Source organism: Phascolarctos cinereus, unplaced genomic scaffold (genome assembly GCF_003287225.1).
Source record: "Phascolarctos cinereus isolate Bilbo 61053 unplaced genomic scaffold, phaCin_HiC Scaffold_3;HRSCAF=262, whole genome shotgun sequence".
NCBI classification, from domain to species: Eukaryota; Metazoa; Chordata; class Mammalia; order Diprotodontia; family Phascolarctidae; genus Phascolarctos; species Phascolarctos cinereus.
Genome location: NW_027555736.1, coordinates 155,735,792 through 155,754,038, shown reverse-complemented (window position 1 = coordinate 155,754,038; position 18,247 = coordinate 155,735,792). Strand labels below are relative to the sequence as shown.

Below are 18,247 nucleotides of genomic sequence, written 5' to 3'. Positions count from 1 at the left end.
AAAGTTACAGCCTAAGAGAAATGATGGTATGTGTGTGTGTTTGTGTTTGTGTGTGTGTGTGTGTGTGTGTGTGTGTGTATGTATGTGTGTGTGTGTACATGGCAGAGATGGCACTTCTGGCTATGATCCTGAGATTTATTGGTACATTAAGACCTTACTTTAAAAATAAAAATATTATACTCCTGAATCAGTACTCCTGATACTCCTGAAGAGTACTATATTTGATCCTTCTTTTAAAAAATATCAGGTTTTAAACCGGGATGTTAATCACATATTCTTTTTATTTTCTGTTTGCCTCAAGTTGTAGAGAAAATGAGTGGTTTGAAGTTTCAGTTGCTGTAGTAATTAACATGGCAACTTTTTGGGGGGTTGTTTTTCAAAGACATCTTTGAAGTACTTTGACAAAATGAAATGTATCCTGAGGAGGATAATCACAATGGCATGAGGGATGTGAAAATCATGTCCTGTGAGTACCAGTAGAAGGGATTGTCTAGATTTATGCAAAGGATTAAGCCTAAGGAGATAAATGATATTTGTCTTCACATTTTTTAAGATCTATCATGTTGAGGAGAGCAAAGGCTTGTGCTGGGTTGCTTTAGAAGGCAGAAGCATAAATAGCAAAAAAAGACAAATTTTGGCTCAGCATAAGATTGAACTATTGAACAGAGCTGCCCACCAGAGGAATATGATGCCCTAGGAGGGAGGATGGCTATCTGTCAGGGCTTTGAAGAAAGGATTGCTTATTTGAGTGGGAGGTTGAACTAGATGAGCACCAAGACCAAATTTTGACTCTAAAATTATTATGATCTGAAGTACATCTGGTTTTTTATTGTTTAAAAAATCCCATATATCTAATGATGGCATACCATAATTCAGGTAAATACCAGTATTTCTATTATTTTGGGAAGGTGGGTCAAATCAGCAAAGTCAAAACAGGTCATGTCATAAGGACAGACTTTGAGAAGCAAATGGACTTGAGAGATTAGTTGTGAAATCTTGTTCCAGTGAACCAAACATCTGTTTATCTGGCTACAGAGTGAGTTTTTATTGGTGGCAAATTATTTGGGTAGTTTCCCCTACACTGTATTGAAGCCTGAAAGCTCATGAGTATTGTGGACTGAGGGATCACACTCACTGCTAATGTTAATCCATGCATAATATATCATTTTAGTTATAATATCTATGAAGAAATTCTATACATTAAAATAAGTGCTTTCCATTTTAAAATCAAACTACCCAAAATTACACTACTATGTGGTTTTCTGCATATAGTCCATTCTGTAAAAACAAAAACAAAAACTTACCTTTCCATTTTACTTGAAGTTCTTAAGCTACTTATATGGTCATTGTCATAGTGAAGGTGTGTCAGACTTAATTTACATGTAATATATATGTACATATCTATATGTATATATGTGTATATTACACACAGATGTATATATGTATGTATATATGCATATACACACATACATACATATACACATATATATATACAAACAAATATAAAAAGAAACAATGCAGGATTTAAAGTCAGAAGTTGTGGGCCCAATTCCAGCTCTACCACTAACTGTTAAACATTGGGCAGATTGTTTCTCTTATTTGGGTCTCAATTTTTTCATTTAAAAAAAATGAGATTAATAGCTATACTACTCACCTTACAGGGTTGTTGTGAGGGAAAAGCTTTGCAAACTACGAAGTTCTCTGTGAGTATGATCTACATATGACCCTAATGTAGAATTTTACACATGAGTAGAATGGTGAGTCATTTTTCAGTCGTGTCTCACTCTTTGTGGACACCATTTAGAGTTTTCTTGGCAAAGATACTGGAGTGGTTTGTCATTTATTTCTCCATTCTCACTGAGGCAAACAGAGTTAAGTGACTTGCCCAGGGTCACACAGCTAGTAAGTGTCTGAGGCTAGATTTGAACTCAAGAAGAGTCTTCTGGACTCCAGATCCAGCACTCTATCCACTCCAACACCTAGCTGCCAGAAAGATAAAAGATGTTGAGGAAAGATGGGCAGGGGAAAGAAAGGAGATGATCTCTTTTGCATGAAGGATGTATACATATACTCAGCTGGAAAAAGCCAAAAGATAAAATGCCTTCCCAAGAAAGACTACCAGACTGAATTATAGTCTAAGAAATATGGCCCTAATTAGACAGGTGAAATGAATTGTATTTGTTTAGTCAATAGAAAAGACTATAAGGGTCACAACTTCAAATGAATGTGAGGCTATTATACGTGAGTGCTACCCAGCTATTCTCTGTTTCCACAGAGGGCTTGACTAGGAGAAAGATACTAGGGCTTAGGGACATGTCCAGAACAGGAACATTCTCTGGTCACTTCGTTGTATTCCTTATCTGGACAGCCATTTGGGGGGTAGATCAGGCCTTGGATTAGGCTTTATGCATTATACAGTATATAGGTTAGGCACCAAGTTTCCCAAGTGTCATTTCCTGGCACACAGTGAGCCCTTAATAAATGCTGATTGATTGTCAGTTGTCATTGCAGCAGAGAGAGGGAGGAGCGAGACCAGAAGAGCAAATTATTTTACTATCATTAAAAAGATACTTGCTTTTATTTGTATAATCTACTTTCCTCTATTAGCACAGATTTTAGTGCCCAAATGAGGGGAAGGGTGAGTATGCACAGGGATGAACTAATGGGGTAAATTCCCCAATCTACCAAGGAAGACAGTTAATTCTTCTCATCACTCTCAGCTTCATTCCTTGAAGGCTTGGGCAAAGCACTTAACTGCTGTTAACACCTCTTTAAGCCTTCAGACTTGCAAACACGGTCATTCACACCTCTTCAATTGCTCTGACCCAGCCTGCTACCTTTGCCAACCAAAGCATCCCACTTGCCTGTGGAAAAATAATGTGAAGAAGAAAAAGAATCTCATAATTTTCCTCATATTTAGTGGGGACATGGGGAAGTATGTGAGTGGACGGTTTTGCAATTGCACATTTGTGCAAATGGGTGTACATGTTATTCTTTAGATTAATAAGGAGTAGCTTAAATCATTATTCCTGTGGCACTTTCCATTTCAACCAGCAGAGAGCATTCCAATTATGTCCTCCATCTGATGTCTCTTTTGTAGGTATCTAATACTTTCTTTCTCTACAAAAAAGTCAGTTCAAGAGGCTTTCTTGTTAACAGTGATCAGAAGCAGGCTTGGCTTACTGCACAAGAAAAGAGGCTGTAATTGGTTCTTATTTATTAAACTAGATCCTAGGTGGGAACAGAAATGTAGCTCCCTAAGGTGCTACTTCACAACAGTAACCTAAGCTTTTGTCAAGTAAGTGCCCAAGTCTTTATTTTGCTAGTCCTTCCTCAGCAGATCCTCCACCTAAGGTCCTCTCTATTTTGACCTATTCTAAACATCAGGAAAACTTTAGCTAGCTGAAGTTAGGCTGATAATGCAGAGTCTGAAGCCATACATGAAACAGAAACACAGAAAGGAATGACTGCAGAAGCATCCACATTTAAATGGGTGACGAGGAGATTTGCCATCATCCATGACCTTCATCATCTCCCATTGGAGTGTTATGTTGCACCATCTCCTGTCCTCCACGAGTTCTTAGGCTGTCAGAGCCACAAATAATGACTAGAGAATGCTTGCTTTCTAGCTGATGGCCTTGTGTATATAAATAAAAGCCTTGCAGAGGCTGTCCAGATAGATTGAGAGTGAAGATTTTTCTCAAGTAAAATGTATGTCATCTTTAACAGGAAGCAGAGAGCAAATGGAATACAATATAACCTGTTCCTCTGTGAGCTACTCCTAGGGATTACCAATAGCTGAACATGATTTGTTTGGCCTCCTTGGACTCTGGTCCCTCAGGACAAGTACAAGTGTCTCCCCATCCCTTCTCTGACTAGTTTAAAATATTCAGGAAGCGTCTGTGAAAGTTGGCTGTTCTGTAGCTTCTTAGGAAGAAGGGAATAGAGCCTTGTAGTGGTGGCACCTGCCTGTAATCCTCACTCCTGGGGAGGCTGAGGTTGGTGGATCACTTGGGCTTAGGAATTCTGAACTGCAGGAAGACTGAAACTTATCAGGTGTCCACACTGAGTGTGACACCAGTATGGCGAGCCCCAAGGGGTGATGGGGGCAGGCAGTGTGCTGTGGGCTGTGGAGGAGGGGTAGCCTGCCCAAGTTGCAAGTGGAGCACATCAGAGTTACCCTTTGTATCACAAGTGGGGTCAGAGTCAGGATTGTGCTGTGTGTGGTTAAGGCACCTCTAGTGTGGGTGAGATGGGGAGACAATCTGAAAGAAAGAAAAGGAAAGGAAGAGAAAGGAAAGAGGAAAGAAAGAAATTCAAAGTAATTCAAGTCTTGATTTTTTTTTTTAAGTATCAAAATAAAATGCACCTTTGTACAATTTCTGAGTTGTTTTTCATAGAATAAGCTATAAGGGATCTTAGAAGTCATCTAGTTATCTAGAATTCTTAATCTGAGGCATTGGTTTCCTTTATAATTCTATGTATTTGATTTTAAAGCATTATTCTGAGGAGGCCATAGGCTTCCCCAGACTGCCAAAGGCATCTACGATACAAAAAAAAAAAAAGGTTAAAAATTTCTGATCTAGTCTGACCCTCTCACTCCATAGTTGAGAAAAATGAGGTTCAGATTGATGATAGGATCACTGGAGCATGATCTTGGGCTAGAGGGTACATTAGACTTCTTTTACAGAGATGCCAATGTGAAAAGTCTTATGTAGGTAGAAGATATATGTGTCCCACATAGAATGGGCATATAATCATTTTGGGTAGGAAAAGACAAGATTGGACCTACCTGCTACCCTTATCACAAAGGCATCTTTTTAGAGTTTTTATTTATTTTTTTCTTTTGAGGTCTCAAAAACTAAACCTGGCTTTTTTGGCTAGCTTTTCTTAACTCTTCTTCTGTCTTTATATTGCTACTGATCTTCAATACGTTTCATCTTCAAAATCTCCCTTACCCATAACATTTGTGCACACAAGCATTCTTTTGTTCTGTTTCTTTTTCCCTAGTTTTTTTTTTACATAATTCCTTGACACACATAGCCATTTGATGGCCCTTACCAATACATGTTGTACAAGCTGAACCATACATGTACTAAATTTCAGACTGTATATCTTGCCATTGGCCTTGCATTCAGTCTGATTTTTTTTTATTTTCTAAAGATAAAAAGTAAAATCTGCATTATCTTTATTGGTCAGAGATTCATGGTCTCATGAATGAACAGTTCCATTTTAAATGGGGGAGGGAAAGAGGAAATTTTTCTATAGAACCTAGAACCCTAATCAACTGAATTGAACTGTTTCTAGATCATGTCACACGAGCTCTTCTCCAGATTTAGTCTTCGTTTCTTTGGAAGATGATAAATGGTGACCTGATCTAAGAAGCTTTTCTAATTACCCTGTGATGTACCATATGATGTTGGAAGAATATTCGTGCTGGAGAGATGATACTTACCCATTGGCATCTAATGGCCAAAATATTAAGGAAGTGCCATTAAGAAGAAAAATCCTAGGACTTTTCGTTTGGGAAAATATCCATGTAGTTAAATACTGCACAGAAGGAAAATTACAACTTGTATGCTGCAAACAGAGAAGTGAAAAAATCCTAAAGACTGATCCTTTGGAATATTTCAGAAACTGTAGGCAGACTTCAATATTAAAAAAAGAAAGTTTTCTTATTAAATCTGAAAATGCAAGCAAAAATGGTATTAAGGAAGTGACATTTGGAGGCTGGGTTCCAGACAATCTATACGTGTATATGTACAGAAAAAAAAGTTATAAATACCTTATCAAAGACATTACTGATGAGATATGGAGAACTATGTGAAGATGGTATAAGGATCATCGATATGTCTGATTTTCAAATGGACCTGAGCTAAGGAAATCATCCTTACAAAATCACTCTCAATCCTTCAAGAAAAAAAAATAAGCCAAAAAAAAAAGAGGCTTATATGATTTTTAGTGGCCAAATAATGTACCTTTAACATGTGGTGGCTATATGGAAGGCTGTTCTGATGGAATAGACATCAGCACTTGAGAATTGAGCCCTGAATTTTTAAGAAAAAAAAATGCTTGATTTGAGGCTGAATTGGATCATTTTTCTCTCTGAACCTCAGGCTTCTCATCTGTAAAATGAGTGTGGCAGGACTAAAAGGTCTCTAAGGTTCTTCCTAGCTCTAACATTCTGTCACTGATTTGGTTCTGATACTAAGAACATCCTACCAGGCCTGAGGCAGTTCTGAAGTGGAAAGAATGTTAGATTTAGGGTGCAAAGACCTGAGTTTGAATTCTGGCTCCGTCCTTTACTTACTGTGTGGCCTAACTTCTCTGGGCCTCAGTTTAATCACTGATAAAATGAGAGCTTTGGACTAGATACCCCTCAAAACCCCTTTCAGTTCTAAATCTGGCATCCTATGCTCTATAAAAAGAAAAAATGTATACTTATGTGAAAACAGATACATGAAATATATTGAAGTAAAATATACTTCATCTATGCTTTGGATTTTACAGTGTTTCTGAGAGGCAGCAGGGTTTGGCAGAAACCGCGCTGGGCTTGGGTTCGAATTTCAGTTCTGCAATTTACTTCTTGCATGACTTCGGGCAAGTCATTGAAGTTCTTTTGATCTTCATTTCCTCATCTGTAAAATGGAGATAATAATACTTATATTAACTATCTTACCAGGCAATTATAAAGATTAAATGAGATATCATATGTAAAATGCGCTATACCCCTAAAGTCCTGTATAATTGTAAGCTAGTAATTTTTAGGGAGGCAGTGGTGGTATAGTAGAAAGAACACTAAAACTAATTATTATAATAGTTAGCATTTATATAGACTTTAAGATTTGCGAAGTACTTTACATATGTTACCTCATTTTATCCTCACAACAACTTTGGAAGGCATTTACTATTATTATCCCTACTTTTTCATATGAGGAAACGGAGGGACACACAGGTTAAATTACTTGCCCAGGGTCACACAGCTAGTCCAAGGGAAGATTTGAACTCAGGTCTTCCTAACTCCACGTCCAACATTTTATTTACCACACCACCTAGATGCCTAGAATAAGAGTTCTTGTTATCTCTGTGACTTTGGATGAGTCATTTAATTAGCATCTCTGAACTTGTTTCCTCATCAGTAAAGTGAGGGGAAGTGTCATCTGAATAGATAATCTAGCTTTAACATTATTTGATTTCTTGATGAAACAAAACAAGTTGGCATGAAGTAGTATCTTACTCATCCTCATAATATTCTTGTGGAGTAAGTGGGTGGTATTTTCTCACGGTAAGAGAGTGAGACTTGGAATAACAGTCAGTTAATAAACATTTATTAAGCACCTATTATATGCCAGGTATTGTGCCAAGCACTGGAGATGCAAAGAAAGGCAAAAAGCAGCCCCTTCTGTCAGGAATCTCCCAGTCCAATGGAGGAGGAAGAAATGGAATAAAGAAATGAGGTGGATTTAAATCATTGATGATCAGCATCTGATCTGCAAATGAAGGGGCTATATCTAAATTATCTAGAAATCTTGTGAATGCCTCAGTGGCAAACTCGATGTACCATGCTCTTTCCTAAGCATCCATCCTTGGACTTTCCTTTAGATTTAGTTGGCCAGTGTAAATGAGGAGAGGACGCATTGCTTGATGGATAGCGACTTGGCCTTGGATTTAGGAAGACCTGAGCAGAAGTCCTTCTGATACATCCCTGGGCAAATCTCTTAACTATTTCATGCCCTAATGTTGCTCTTTAAGACCAAGTTGCAGATGTCTTGATCTGGATTGGTAAAGGAAGTTGCTTTTGATGAAATCACATGTCGGACCAAACACGACCACACAAAAGTGAGGGATAGGTTCAGAAGGTAGAGAAGTGAATGATTTTCAAGTTGTGAATAACAGTAAAGTGCAGCTAAGTGGCTCTGTGGATAGAGTGCCAGGCCTGGAGTCTTCCTGAGTTCAAATCCAGTCTCAGATACTAGCTGTGTGACCCTGGGCAAGTCACTTAACCCCAACTGCCAAAAAAAAAAGTCACCACAGCCCCCTGAACCTCTGTTCCCTCATCTGACCTAAGGGGTTTGGGTGTTGGACTAGATTGCCTTTGAGGTAAATACTATGTAAGTGTCCAGGGCTGGATTTGAACTCAGATCTTTCTGTCTCCAGGCCCAGAACTCTATCCACTGTACCACTTAACTCCCTGGTAGCCTTAAATGCCCCGCTCTGAGGAAGACCTAAGATTCTACTGACCCTAACCACTTCAAAGATATTTCTGTCTCTGATCCTACTTCAGTCAAGGGTAGGGTTTTCTTATAGGCCCTTTGCCTTTTTTTGAATTATGTTCACCTCCTTTGAGTTCAGGGCACACCCAGCAGCAACTACAGAAGACAGAATCCAGCCCTGCTGATGCTGCATTGGCTGATTTTCTGACCTCGATGCTGAAACCTACTTCCTTTTGCTTGAAGGGACTTCCCTAGGCTTGACCCATTATCTGCTTGAGACCTATTGCTTAGCAGAATTCTGATCCTCGTCATTACTAGTCACATCCCAGTATGAGGTTGCCACTAGAAAATATTTATACATAAAGAATTTTTAGTAAATAGAAATGTTAAAATTCTAAATGCCAGGATTTGGCATGGTCTTGTTCTTAGCTTGATATTTAAATATTAACATATTTTACTTATGCTATGAAGTTTACAGTCAATGCCAGAAATATTTGTATGTACATAAGCCTGGTGTGTGTGTGTGTGTGTGTGTGTGTAATGGAAGGCAATAGAGGCAGCTAGGTGACATAGTGGATAAAGCCCTGGGCCTGGAGTCAGGAAGACTTGAATTCAAATCCATTGTCAGACATTAGCTGTGTCACACTAACTGTGTGACTCTGGGCAAGTCATCTGACCTCTGTTTGCCTTAGTTTCCTCAATTGTAAGATGGAGATAATAGTAGTACCTACCTCCCAGGGTTGTTGTAAGGATCAAATGAGATATTTGTAAAGCACTTACACAGTGCATGGCACATAGTAGGCACTATATAAATGCTTATTCTCTTCCCCCTTCCCTTTCCCTACTGCAACTTCATTTTATGAAGCATATGTAAATATGGATGTTGTTCATATTGTTCTTTTAAAGCTGGACATGCTTTCCTTGCAAATGTTATTAAATAAACTCTGTTGTTCTACAGATTAGTTGCTCTTTGGGCTCCAAATGTTATCTAGATGGTCCAAACTCTTCCTATGAAAGCAGGGGACCACAGGAGTAAGCCATCAATATCATTTAAGCATTGAGACACTTCTTATAGGACATGCCAATGAGATGAATGTTGTTATGGCCACTTATAGCTCTTGTACATCCCTTGGGGAATGTGGTCCCTAACCATCCATGGAAAATCCAACCTAGGAGCCAGCAGGGGTGATGGAGGAAGGTGGAGGGTTTAGCTTGGACTAAAAGCAGTGATGAGGTCTCACTGGTGCACACTGAACAAGGACCCCTTTGCCTTGGGGTGGGGAAGATGGCAGTGTTGTGGTGAATACAATGCTGGAATTGGTGTCAGGAAGACTTGAATTTAAATCATGCCTCAGACACTTAGTAACAGTATGATCCTGGGTGAGTCATTATATTTCTCAGAAGATATTGAACTCAGTGATCTTTACATTCCCCTCCAGTTCTAATAATGTGGGCCTATAACTTTTAGTAGCATTGTTGAAACATTCTTCTCAGGCACCTCCTATAGGAGATGCCTGTTCTATTCCCTGATCCTTCCTTCTATCACTGATTTATGGAAAATAGTGATTCTATACATGTGAATATTGTGTATGATTAAAAAGAGAGCAAAAAGGAAAACGATAGCAGCACATGCATTCATTGGAAATATGCAAACCTGCCCATCTGAGTCTGAGCCAATCTTGTCTCAAGAAATTTCACAACTGCTACAACTGAATCCCAAGAAATTTTCATTTGCTGCCTGTGAGAGCAGAGATACAAGAGCTTGACACAAGCTTTTCCCACTTCTTCCTTTTGAGAGAATGACAATAAGCAACCAATTTAAACAATAAACCCTTTCTAAATGTAGATAAGAATCATCTATAATTCCTTTTCAGTATAGCCTATGGTGTGGACAATGTTACAATCTCAGGTAGATGTTGATATTTGACTACATGTCCTCATTGGGAGGAGAACACAGTACGAAACAGGGGAGCCAAAAAACTTTTGCCATTTCTAATTGACTTATTGATGTTAATTTCAGTCATAACATTTAAAAAACTTGACCAATGCCTGGAAAATGACACGACATGCTATTAAAAAAATGGATAAAAAATAGAAACCATTCACTGAGAGCTCCCTTTTCTCCCCTTCTCTCCTCATTTCATATCACTCAGATTTCTTCCAAAAATCTCTTTCTATCAGCCTTGTCTCACAAGAAGTGGCTCTTCTTGCTAAGATGAACCCATCTATATTCCCTTGATCCCATTCCACCCCATCTCCAGAAGATGACTCCATCTATCATTTCCTCTCTCTCACTTAACTTCAATCTCTGTCTACTGGTTGGTTCCCTACTGGCTAAAAATACACCTATGTCTTCTTCCTTGTTCTAAAAAAAAACTTCACTTGATCCTTCTATACCTGCTAGCGATGGTATCTCTTCTCTTTTTTGTGACTAAACTTCTTGAGAAGGCTGTCTACAAGCAATGCCTCTACTTTCTCTCCTCTCCTTCTCTTCTGAACTCTGCAGTTTGGCTTCCAGCCTCATCATTCAACTGAAACCCTCCCTCCAAAGTACAAATGATCTCTCCATTGTCAAATCTAATGGCCTTTTCTCAACCCTTATCCTTCTTGCATTCTTTGCAGCCTTTGGATTATTGGTTCCTCTCTTCTTGATATTCTCTTCTTTCCAGGTTTTTATGGCACTTCTTTCTCCTGCTTCTCCTCCTACCTGTCTGATTCCTTTCAGTCTCTTTTGCTGGATCTTCATCCCAGTCACACCCACTAACTATGGGTATCTCCTAAGGCTCTGTCCTGTATTCTTTTCTCTTTCTATAGTTGTCTCAGCTCCCATGTATTCAACTATCATCTCTATGCAGATGATTCTCAGATTTATTTATTCAGCCCTAACTTCCAATTTCACAACTCCAATTACCTATTGATATCTTAAGCTAGATGTTTAGTAGATGTCTTCAACTTAACGCATCCAAAACCAAATTTATTATCTTTCCCCCCAAAACCCTCCTCCTTCCTAACTTCCTCATTATGATGGAGGGTGCCACCATCCTCTCAGGCTTACAATCTAGGTGTCATTCTGAACTCCTCATCCCCACACCCTTCCCCAAACCCAACCAGTTGCCAAGTCCGGTCATTTCTACCTTTATAACATCTCTTGTATATGCTCCATGTCTCTTCTGTCACTGTCACCACTCTTTTATTATCTAGACTATTGTGATAGCCTTCTGGTTGGTCACCTTGTCTCTAATTTCTCCCCACTCTAGTCCATCCATTCAGCCATCAAATTGAGCTTCCTTAAGTATAAGTCTGACAACATCAATGCTCCCCCTATTCCTCCATTCTGAGATTCCTTCTAGTTCTAAATCTAAGATGATGTATCATGCCACTTATGCCCTTTCCACCTCTATTTACTGTATGACTTTTTCAGTACAAGGTCTTAATTTCCTGAAAATTGGGAGGAAAATACAATGGGGCTGGCAGCTAGTTCGTATGCACAATCTCCATGCCATCAGGGAAGGTATGGAGTGGTGTCTCAGAAAGATTGACGGCCTATTGAGTTTCTGTATTGGGAACTTGTTGGAGGAGGAGGGGGTGAAGGCACTTATTATGAAAAGGAGATGTTAAAGAAAAGCAAATGAATAGAAGTTATGGTAAGGGGCAGGTCACTTTTCCCATAAACCAAATCCTGATTATGATCCTTGGGTGCCCTAAATCAGTGGTTTCAGCCCCAAGGGCTGCATATTGACTCAGAAGACCACAAATTAACATTATCTATGCTGTATTGTATTTTTATTTATTTTCTTAATTACATTTTAATCTGGTTCAGGCTGACCACACATCATGAGTCTGACACCTTTGTTCTAAACTGAACACGTATTCCTTCTCAGGGCTGCAGCCCCTTGGAAGAGAGACTTCTGTACAAGTCCCAATATAGGTTCTTAAGCTGGGGTCCATGGATCCCAGGGGGTCAGGGGATAGGTTTCAGGGAGACGTGAACTTGGATGAGAAAAAAAATTACATCTTAATTTCAATTTAATTTCCTTTGTATTTTATTTTGTACATTTAAAATATTATTTTAAGAAGGGGTCTATAGGTTTCACTAGGCTGCCAACGGGGTCTATGACACAGAAAAGGTTAAGAAGTTATTGCATCTAGGCCCTGACCTCAAAGGCTTTGACGTATCTTTTCCCCCATTATTCAACAGTGGTTTTGTGGGTCTCCTTGTAAGCAAAACATTCAATAGATGTTTGGAAAGTAAAGGAATTCTATTCTCCCCTCCCCCCCAAAAAAAGACTAAAGAGACAGAGAAGGGATAAGGGGAAAAAGGGATTTACCTCTCCTCTATTCAAAGTATCAAAAGGAATGCATTTGTAGAGGTCTCCGTCTTCCCCCATCCTGCATTATCAGGTTCTCATGTGTTTAACATTTTGAAAGCTGGTATAAGTAGATTGTCGTCTGTCACCCAGAGGTTATAAGTGATTATAAGTGCCCCCTCCTTACCTTTATGAGGTTACATCTGAGTGTTAGGCAGTGTTGGGGGGGGGTGTGAAAAAATCTTTTACAAGAAATTCAGGGACAGAACAATTCTGACAACATAGGGAGAACTACCATTTTCCTCTTTTTGGTGACTATATATTCTCTATGTCCAAGCCATAAAACCAATTTTGTATCACTCTCATACACCTAAGGATGGTTTTTAGGTGCTCCAGAGAATTGGACTTAACATTTTGTGTTGCCCACTTTAAAAAGAAGTGGACATATCATGCGTCTAAAATAAAAGTCAAACAAAGGTGGATTATTTTACCTTGGAAGCCAGTTTCATCTTGAACTCTTTAAATGGCATAATTCTATTACTGTACATTACTCGGAACTTAATAGAAAAAATTGATTAAAATATGAGCACTGTTCGTTGTATGTGCCCTGGCTGAATGCCACAAGACACATTAATTGAAAATGAATTTTCACAAACCCAATCAGGCATCATGAAGATGAAAAATGTACCTTTTTACCCCTTTCTTTCATTGATTTTTCATTTTCCCCTCTTAACTTCATTTAGCAATTTTTCAGTTTCATTTTGTTCTTGCTTTAATTCATTCCATCCTTTTCCTCTCAATTGGGGTATTATAACTTTTTTTCCCTCCTTGTTAAGCTACTTTCTTATAGTTTATTATAGCAGGGCAAATTCTGATAACTTAATAGCTGACTTATTTCTCCCCATATGGTTTATTTCAGAAAAAAGAGCTTAATACTTACATTATTTTTTAAACTTGCATCCGGAGGTCATTTTTATCATGAGGATTCCATTTTTAATATAAAAATAAACCCTTAAAGCATAATTATTTTAATATAATTTAGGGCAGACATAACAATGAAACCTTTCCTGTGAAGAGATTGAAATATGGATTAGTCTTATTATAGGTGGTGGTATCTTAAAGTGGTTTGAGTGAGGTTTGGGGTTCCAAGGTACAGGACAAGGAAGGGCAGAGCACCACAAGACAAAATAGCATGAGAAGGAATTCAGCAGAAAGAAAAGCTCCTTACTGAGGGGAAATATAATAAGGGGCAGTCAGGGAGGATGGAAACAGATCAGGTCCTTAGGGATCTTTGGGTGAAATAGGGTACCCCAAACCCAAACAGGGGTTTATAGAGGGTTCATATTTGAGTCCAGTGAGACCAGGTATTGGGGGTAAAGAGGGGGAAGCTTGGACCTGACATATAGGTAAGGTTTGGGGACTGGAGCTGATTCATGCTTGGGGGTGGGGAATGGGGTTGAGCACCTGAAGAATTGGTAACTGGTTAGGGGATTTGAATCTACTAGGATGCAGAGTAGCTGTGGATAGAATGCTGGCCTGGAGTCAGAAAGACTGGTTTCCTAAGTTCAAATTCGGTCTCAAACACTTACTAGCTGTGTGACCCTGGGCAAGCCACTTAGCCTTGTTTGCCTCAGTTTCCTTATCTGTAAAATGAGCTGGAGAAGGAAATGGCAAACTACTTCAGTATCTTTGCCAAGAAAATCCCAAATGGGAGTTTTTTGTGACTGAAATGAATGAACAATAACAACACTATAGAAGTGATATTTGCCAGTCAGGCACCTGCAGTATGTGATAAAGCTGAAGTAGAACATTCATTTCCTGCTTTATGATAAAACTATCTATTATTGAGACTAAGCACTCATCATTCATTACTAGTGGCAAAAAATGTCTCTCAAAATCCTATATAAAATGTTATATTACACTTGATACTCCTATGATCTTTTATTTTCACAGGCTTAGGTACTTGAGCTAAATTTCATTTACATTGGAGAATTGGATGCCAATCATAATGCTGAATTATAGAGTTACATCATGATCTGACCCCTATGAAGAGGGATCAAACAGTGGTTCCACCATTTATTAACTGGGTAACCCTGGGGCAAATCAGTTAAATTTCCTACGCCTCAGTTTCCTTATCTATAAAATTAAGGAGTTGGACTAGGCGACTTCCAAGCTTCATTTCAGCTCTGAATTCATGATCCTAAGTCTCAGATAACAAAAAACTTGTATAACTGTTCTGTGAGACTAAAAGTTGCCTTGGGCAGCTAGGTGGTGCAGCAGACAGATCATTGGGCTTGCAATCAGGAGTTCTGATCTGGCCGCAGATACTAACCGGGTGATCCTGGGCAAGTCACATAACCCTGTTTGTCTCAGTTTCCATATCTGTAAAGTGAGCTGGAGAAAGAAATGACAAATCACTCCAGTATCTTTGCCAAGAAAAGTTAGGGTTGGACACCACTGAACAACAATAAAAAAGTTGCCTCATCACAGTCTTGTGATGAAGCTACTTTACATTTTTACTTCTAGAACCTTGTGAAATTGGTTGTTTATAAATATTTTCTTCTGCTAGAGATGCAAGCTTGTTTTAGAAATCCATTCAAATTAATTTGTTAAAGCAGTCTGGATTCTATTTATATTTTATAAATAAGGGTCAGGGTGGTAGGTACAATTTCAACATCTAGAAGAAATACTGTTACATTTAAATGATACTTTTACCCATTTCTTATTGGAGATTGAGTTTAGTGCCACGCCCCCTCTGCCTTGGCCATTGAGAGAAAGAAGCCCCTGAGGAGAGGGGAACAGCAGTAGATCTTCCCAACTGATAAGAAGGCTAGATGGGCAGATTAAGGCAGTTCCCTTAATTAGCTAAAATAGGATAAAGCTGTTGGCAGCTAGGCAAAGCTGGTTTTTGACATGAAAACTGACTTGATTTCCTAGAAATGAAATCCTAGAAGCTTGTACCATGCCCATAAGGAGTCCAACTACAACATAAAGATTCAGAGGTCGTTATAAATGATCATTCAGATCAGAACTGGGAACAAGACAAAGGCTAGGTAAACCTGTACTTTATAAGAGTTTAGCTTAGTGAGAAAGGTTTTACATTGTGCCTAGGTATTTTTTGCTTCAGAAACTTGCTTTCTAAGGCTTTGCTAGTCAATGTTTAAACTCGACTGTTTTTAAGGGGGTCTTTTAAAAGATCTTTTTAGAAAAATAATCCAACAAAACCCAGAAAAAAAAATCTGAAAAAATCCATGGTTCTAATCTCTTTCAGGCCTGGTAGTTTGTAACAAGCCACCTACTACCACTTGGTGGCAGCTTAACCTAATTGGAGGCTACTTTCTTTTGACTGTTGAATAAACCTGTTTAAATTTAGATAGGAAACCTAAACTAATACAGTGATTACTGCAAACACGCATGCTGGTAATGTGCTGCCCCAGATTGTAATCACAGAATTTTTGGGGTTATAGATCCAAGAGATGTCCAGCACTTCAGGGCTTCCTCAGAAGTTCTGCTCCAGATGAGTTAGCCACTGAAATTCAAGACAAGCTTTCTAAGTGTGGCCCTTCTCTAGTTCAAGTCATCTATTCCAATCATCACAGGAAAGGTTAAGTAAGGAAGGCATGATCAGATTATACTTCTTGGAATCAGCCTTAATGAAAATGGATGCCCTTAAAAACATCACAAATTGAGCTACTCTCCTGGTGAATAGTTCTACTTCTGCTTTTCTCCATCTCCTTTCTCTTCCTTTTCGTTCACCAGAAATTTAATATCATTCTAACCTTACATTATTATTTTTCACTGCAATGCTTCCCTTTACTCAAAATGTGGTATGGCATGTCTTTTTAAAATTAAAGTTTTTTTTTTTTTTAAGAGCTTGTTGTGAGAGGCAGCTAGGTGTTACAAAGGATAGACTGCTGGACTTGGAATAAGAAGATCTGTGTTTAAGCCTTGTCTCAGAAACTTACTAGTTGTGTGACCCTGGGGAAATCACCTAATCTTCATCTCAGTTTTTTCATCTGTAAAATGGGAATAATAATAGCACGTACCTTACAAGTTTGTTGGGAGGATCAAATGAGGTACTGATGGCGCAAAGTAAATTTGTAAAGCACTTAGTAAATTTTAAAGTCGGGCAGCTCGGTGGTACAGTGGATAGAGGGCAGGGCCTGGAGTCAGGAAGGCCTGAGTTCAATTTTGGCCTCAGATACTTACTAGCTGTGTGACCCTGGACAAGTCATGTTGCCTCAGTTTCCTCACCTGTAAAATAAACTGGAGAAGAAAATGGCAAACCACTCCAGGATCTATGCCAAGACATAACCGAAGCAACTGAACAACAACAAACTTTAAAGTGCTATATAAATGGTGTTATTGTTGTTGTTTTGTATTTGGAGATATTCTAGTCGTCATAAAACCAATATTGATGATTGCTGCCTTAAACTAATACATCCTTCCCTTGCGTCCCAAGATATTCCTACTTTCTATTAGAGCAAGAGATTTTAAACTTGGGGTCATAGAAAGAGAACTAACCAGACATGTGATCTTTAACAAGTTGCTTTGTTTCTCTAGACCTCAGTTTCTTCATCTGTCAAATAAGAGGCTTGGATTGAATGTCCTCTCAGGTCATTTCTAATTCTATGACTTTGTGACTTTGTTCAAACATTTTGAGGCCTTGAGGTTTCTGGGATACACACACACACACACACACACACACACACACACTCATATACACACACACATGAAACTAGGTATGTCACTAGGGCACAGTCCAAAGATACTGAAGTAAGCAAACATAATGATGCTACCATTTTCTAATTCTATCACATTTGATAATAATAGTGGATAATAGCTAAGATTTACATAACACCTTGAATTTTCCAAATCACTTTACATTTGACTTTTCCATCCTCATGTCAGTGTATTTCCCAATTCATGTCAGCACTAACTGCCTCAAACAGGTAATTTTTATTGTATACCATCATTGAGATCCCTCAAAGGGAAGAAGCAAATTAGGATGAACAAAATTCCTTTGGCGCAATAGAGTAATGCATATTTGCCGAAAAGCATTGGGACTTCATCCTGAGTGTCTTCAAAACCCCAAACTCCGAGAATTCCTCTCTTCCCAGTAGGAAGCTGTTTCCTGTTTTCAGTCTTCTAGCCATTCTTCCATCTGTACTCCTGGCCTACTCGGTTTTCTTCTTTCATTAGTTCCCTAAGTCTATATTTATAGCTCTATGATATTTATAGCATCTAACGTAAGCAGCTCATTAGTTGTCCCAAGGTAGTTTTCTATTTTCTTGGGTAAATGTTCTTAAAACATATCTGTTGCCTGCCTTAATTATTCTCAAAAATTTTCCCTACTCAGAACCATTTTTCTTATCCAGTAAAGGCATCGAAAAGAAATTGACTTTTAAAAGCAAATAGAAAGGAATTATTAGGGGCAAGATGACGTTGTTGTTGTTGTTGTTGTTGTTGTTCAGTCATTTTCTGTCATGTCTGATTCCTCACAACCCCATTTGGGGTTTTCTTGGCAGAGATACTGGAGAGGTTTGCTATTTCCTCCTCTAATTCATTTTATAGTTGAGGAAATTGAGACAAAGAGTGTTAAGTGACTTGCCCAGGGTCACACAACTAGGAAGTATCTGAGGCTGGATTTGAACTCGGGTCTTCCTAAGTCTAGGCCCAGTGCTCTATCCACTGTATTACCTAGCTGCCAAGACAACATTACATTAA

At 38.7% G+C, this 18,247-nt stretch overlaps 1 protein-coding gene across 4 annotated transcripts in view; it reads left to right on the top strand.

Annotated features, from left to right (window-relative positions):
• The window catches only part of MYZAP (myocardial zonula adherens protein), a 99,959-nt gene that overhangs the window by 70,366 nt on the left and 11,346 nt on the right, over positions 1–18,247 (top strand). For 2 of the 4 annotated variants that reach the window (XM_020981727.2, XM_020981736.2), the window contains one exon: positions 5,308–9,170. The exons of the other annotated variants lie outside the window; for them this stretch is intronic. In XM_020981727.2, coding sequence (XP_020837386.1) covers positions 5,308–5,361 — 54 coding nt within the window. In that variant the 3' untranslated portion in view covers positions 5,362–9,170. Of the gene's footprint in view, positions 1–5,307; positions 9,171–18,247 lie in introns of those variants that run through there. 4 annotated transcript variants of the gene reach the window in all.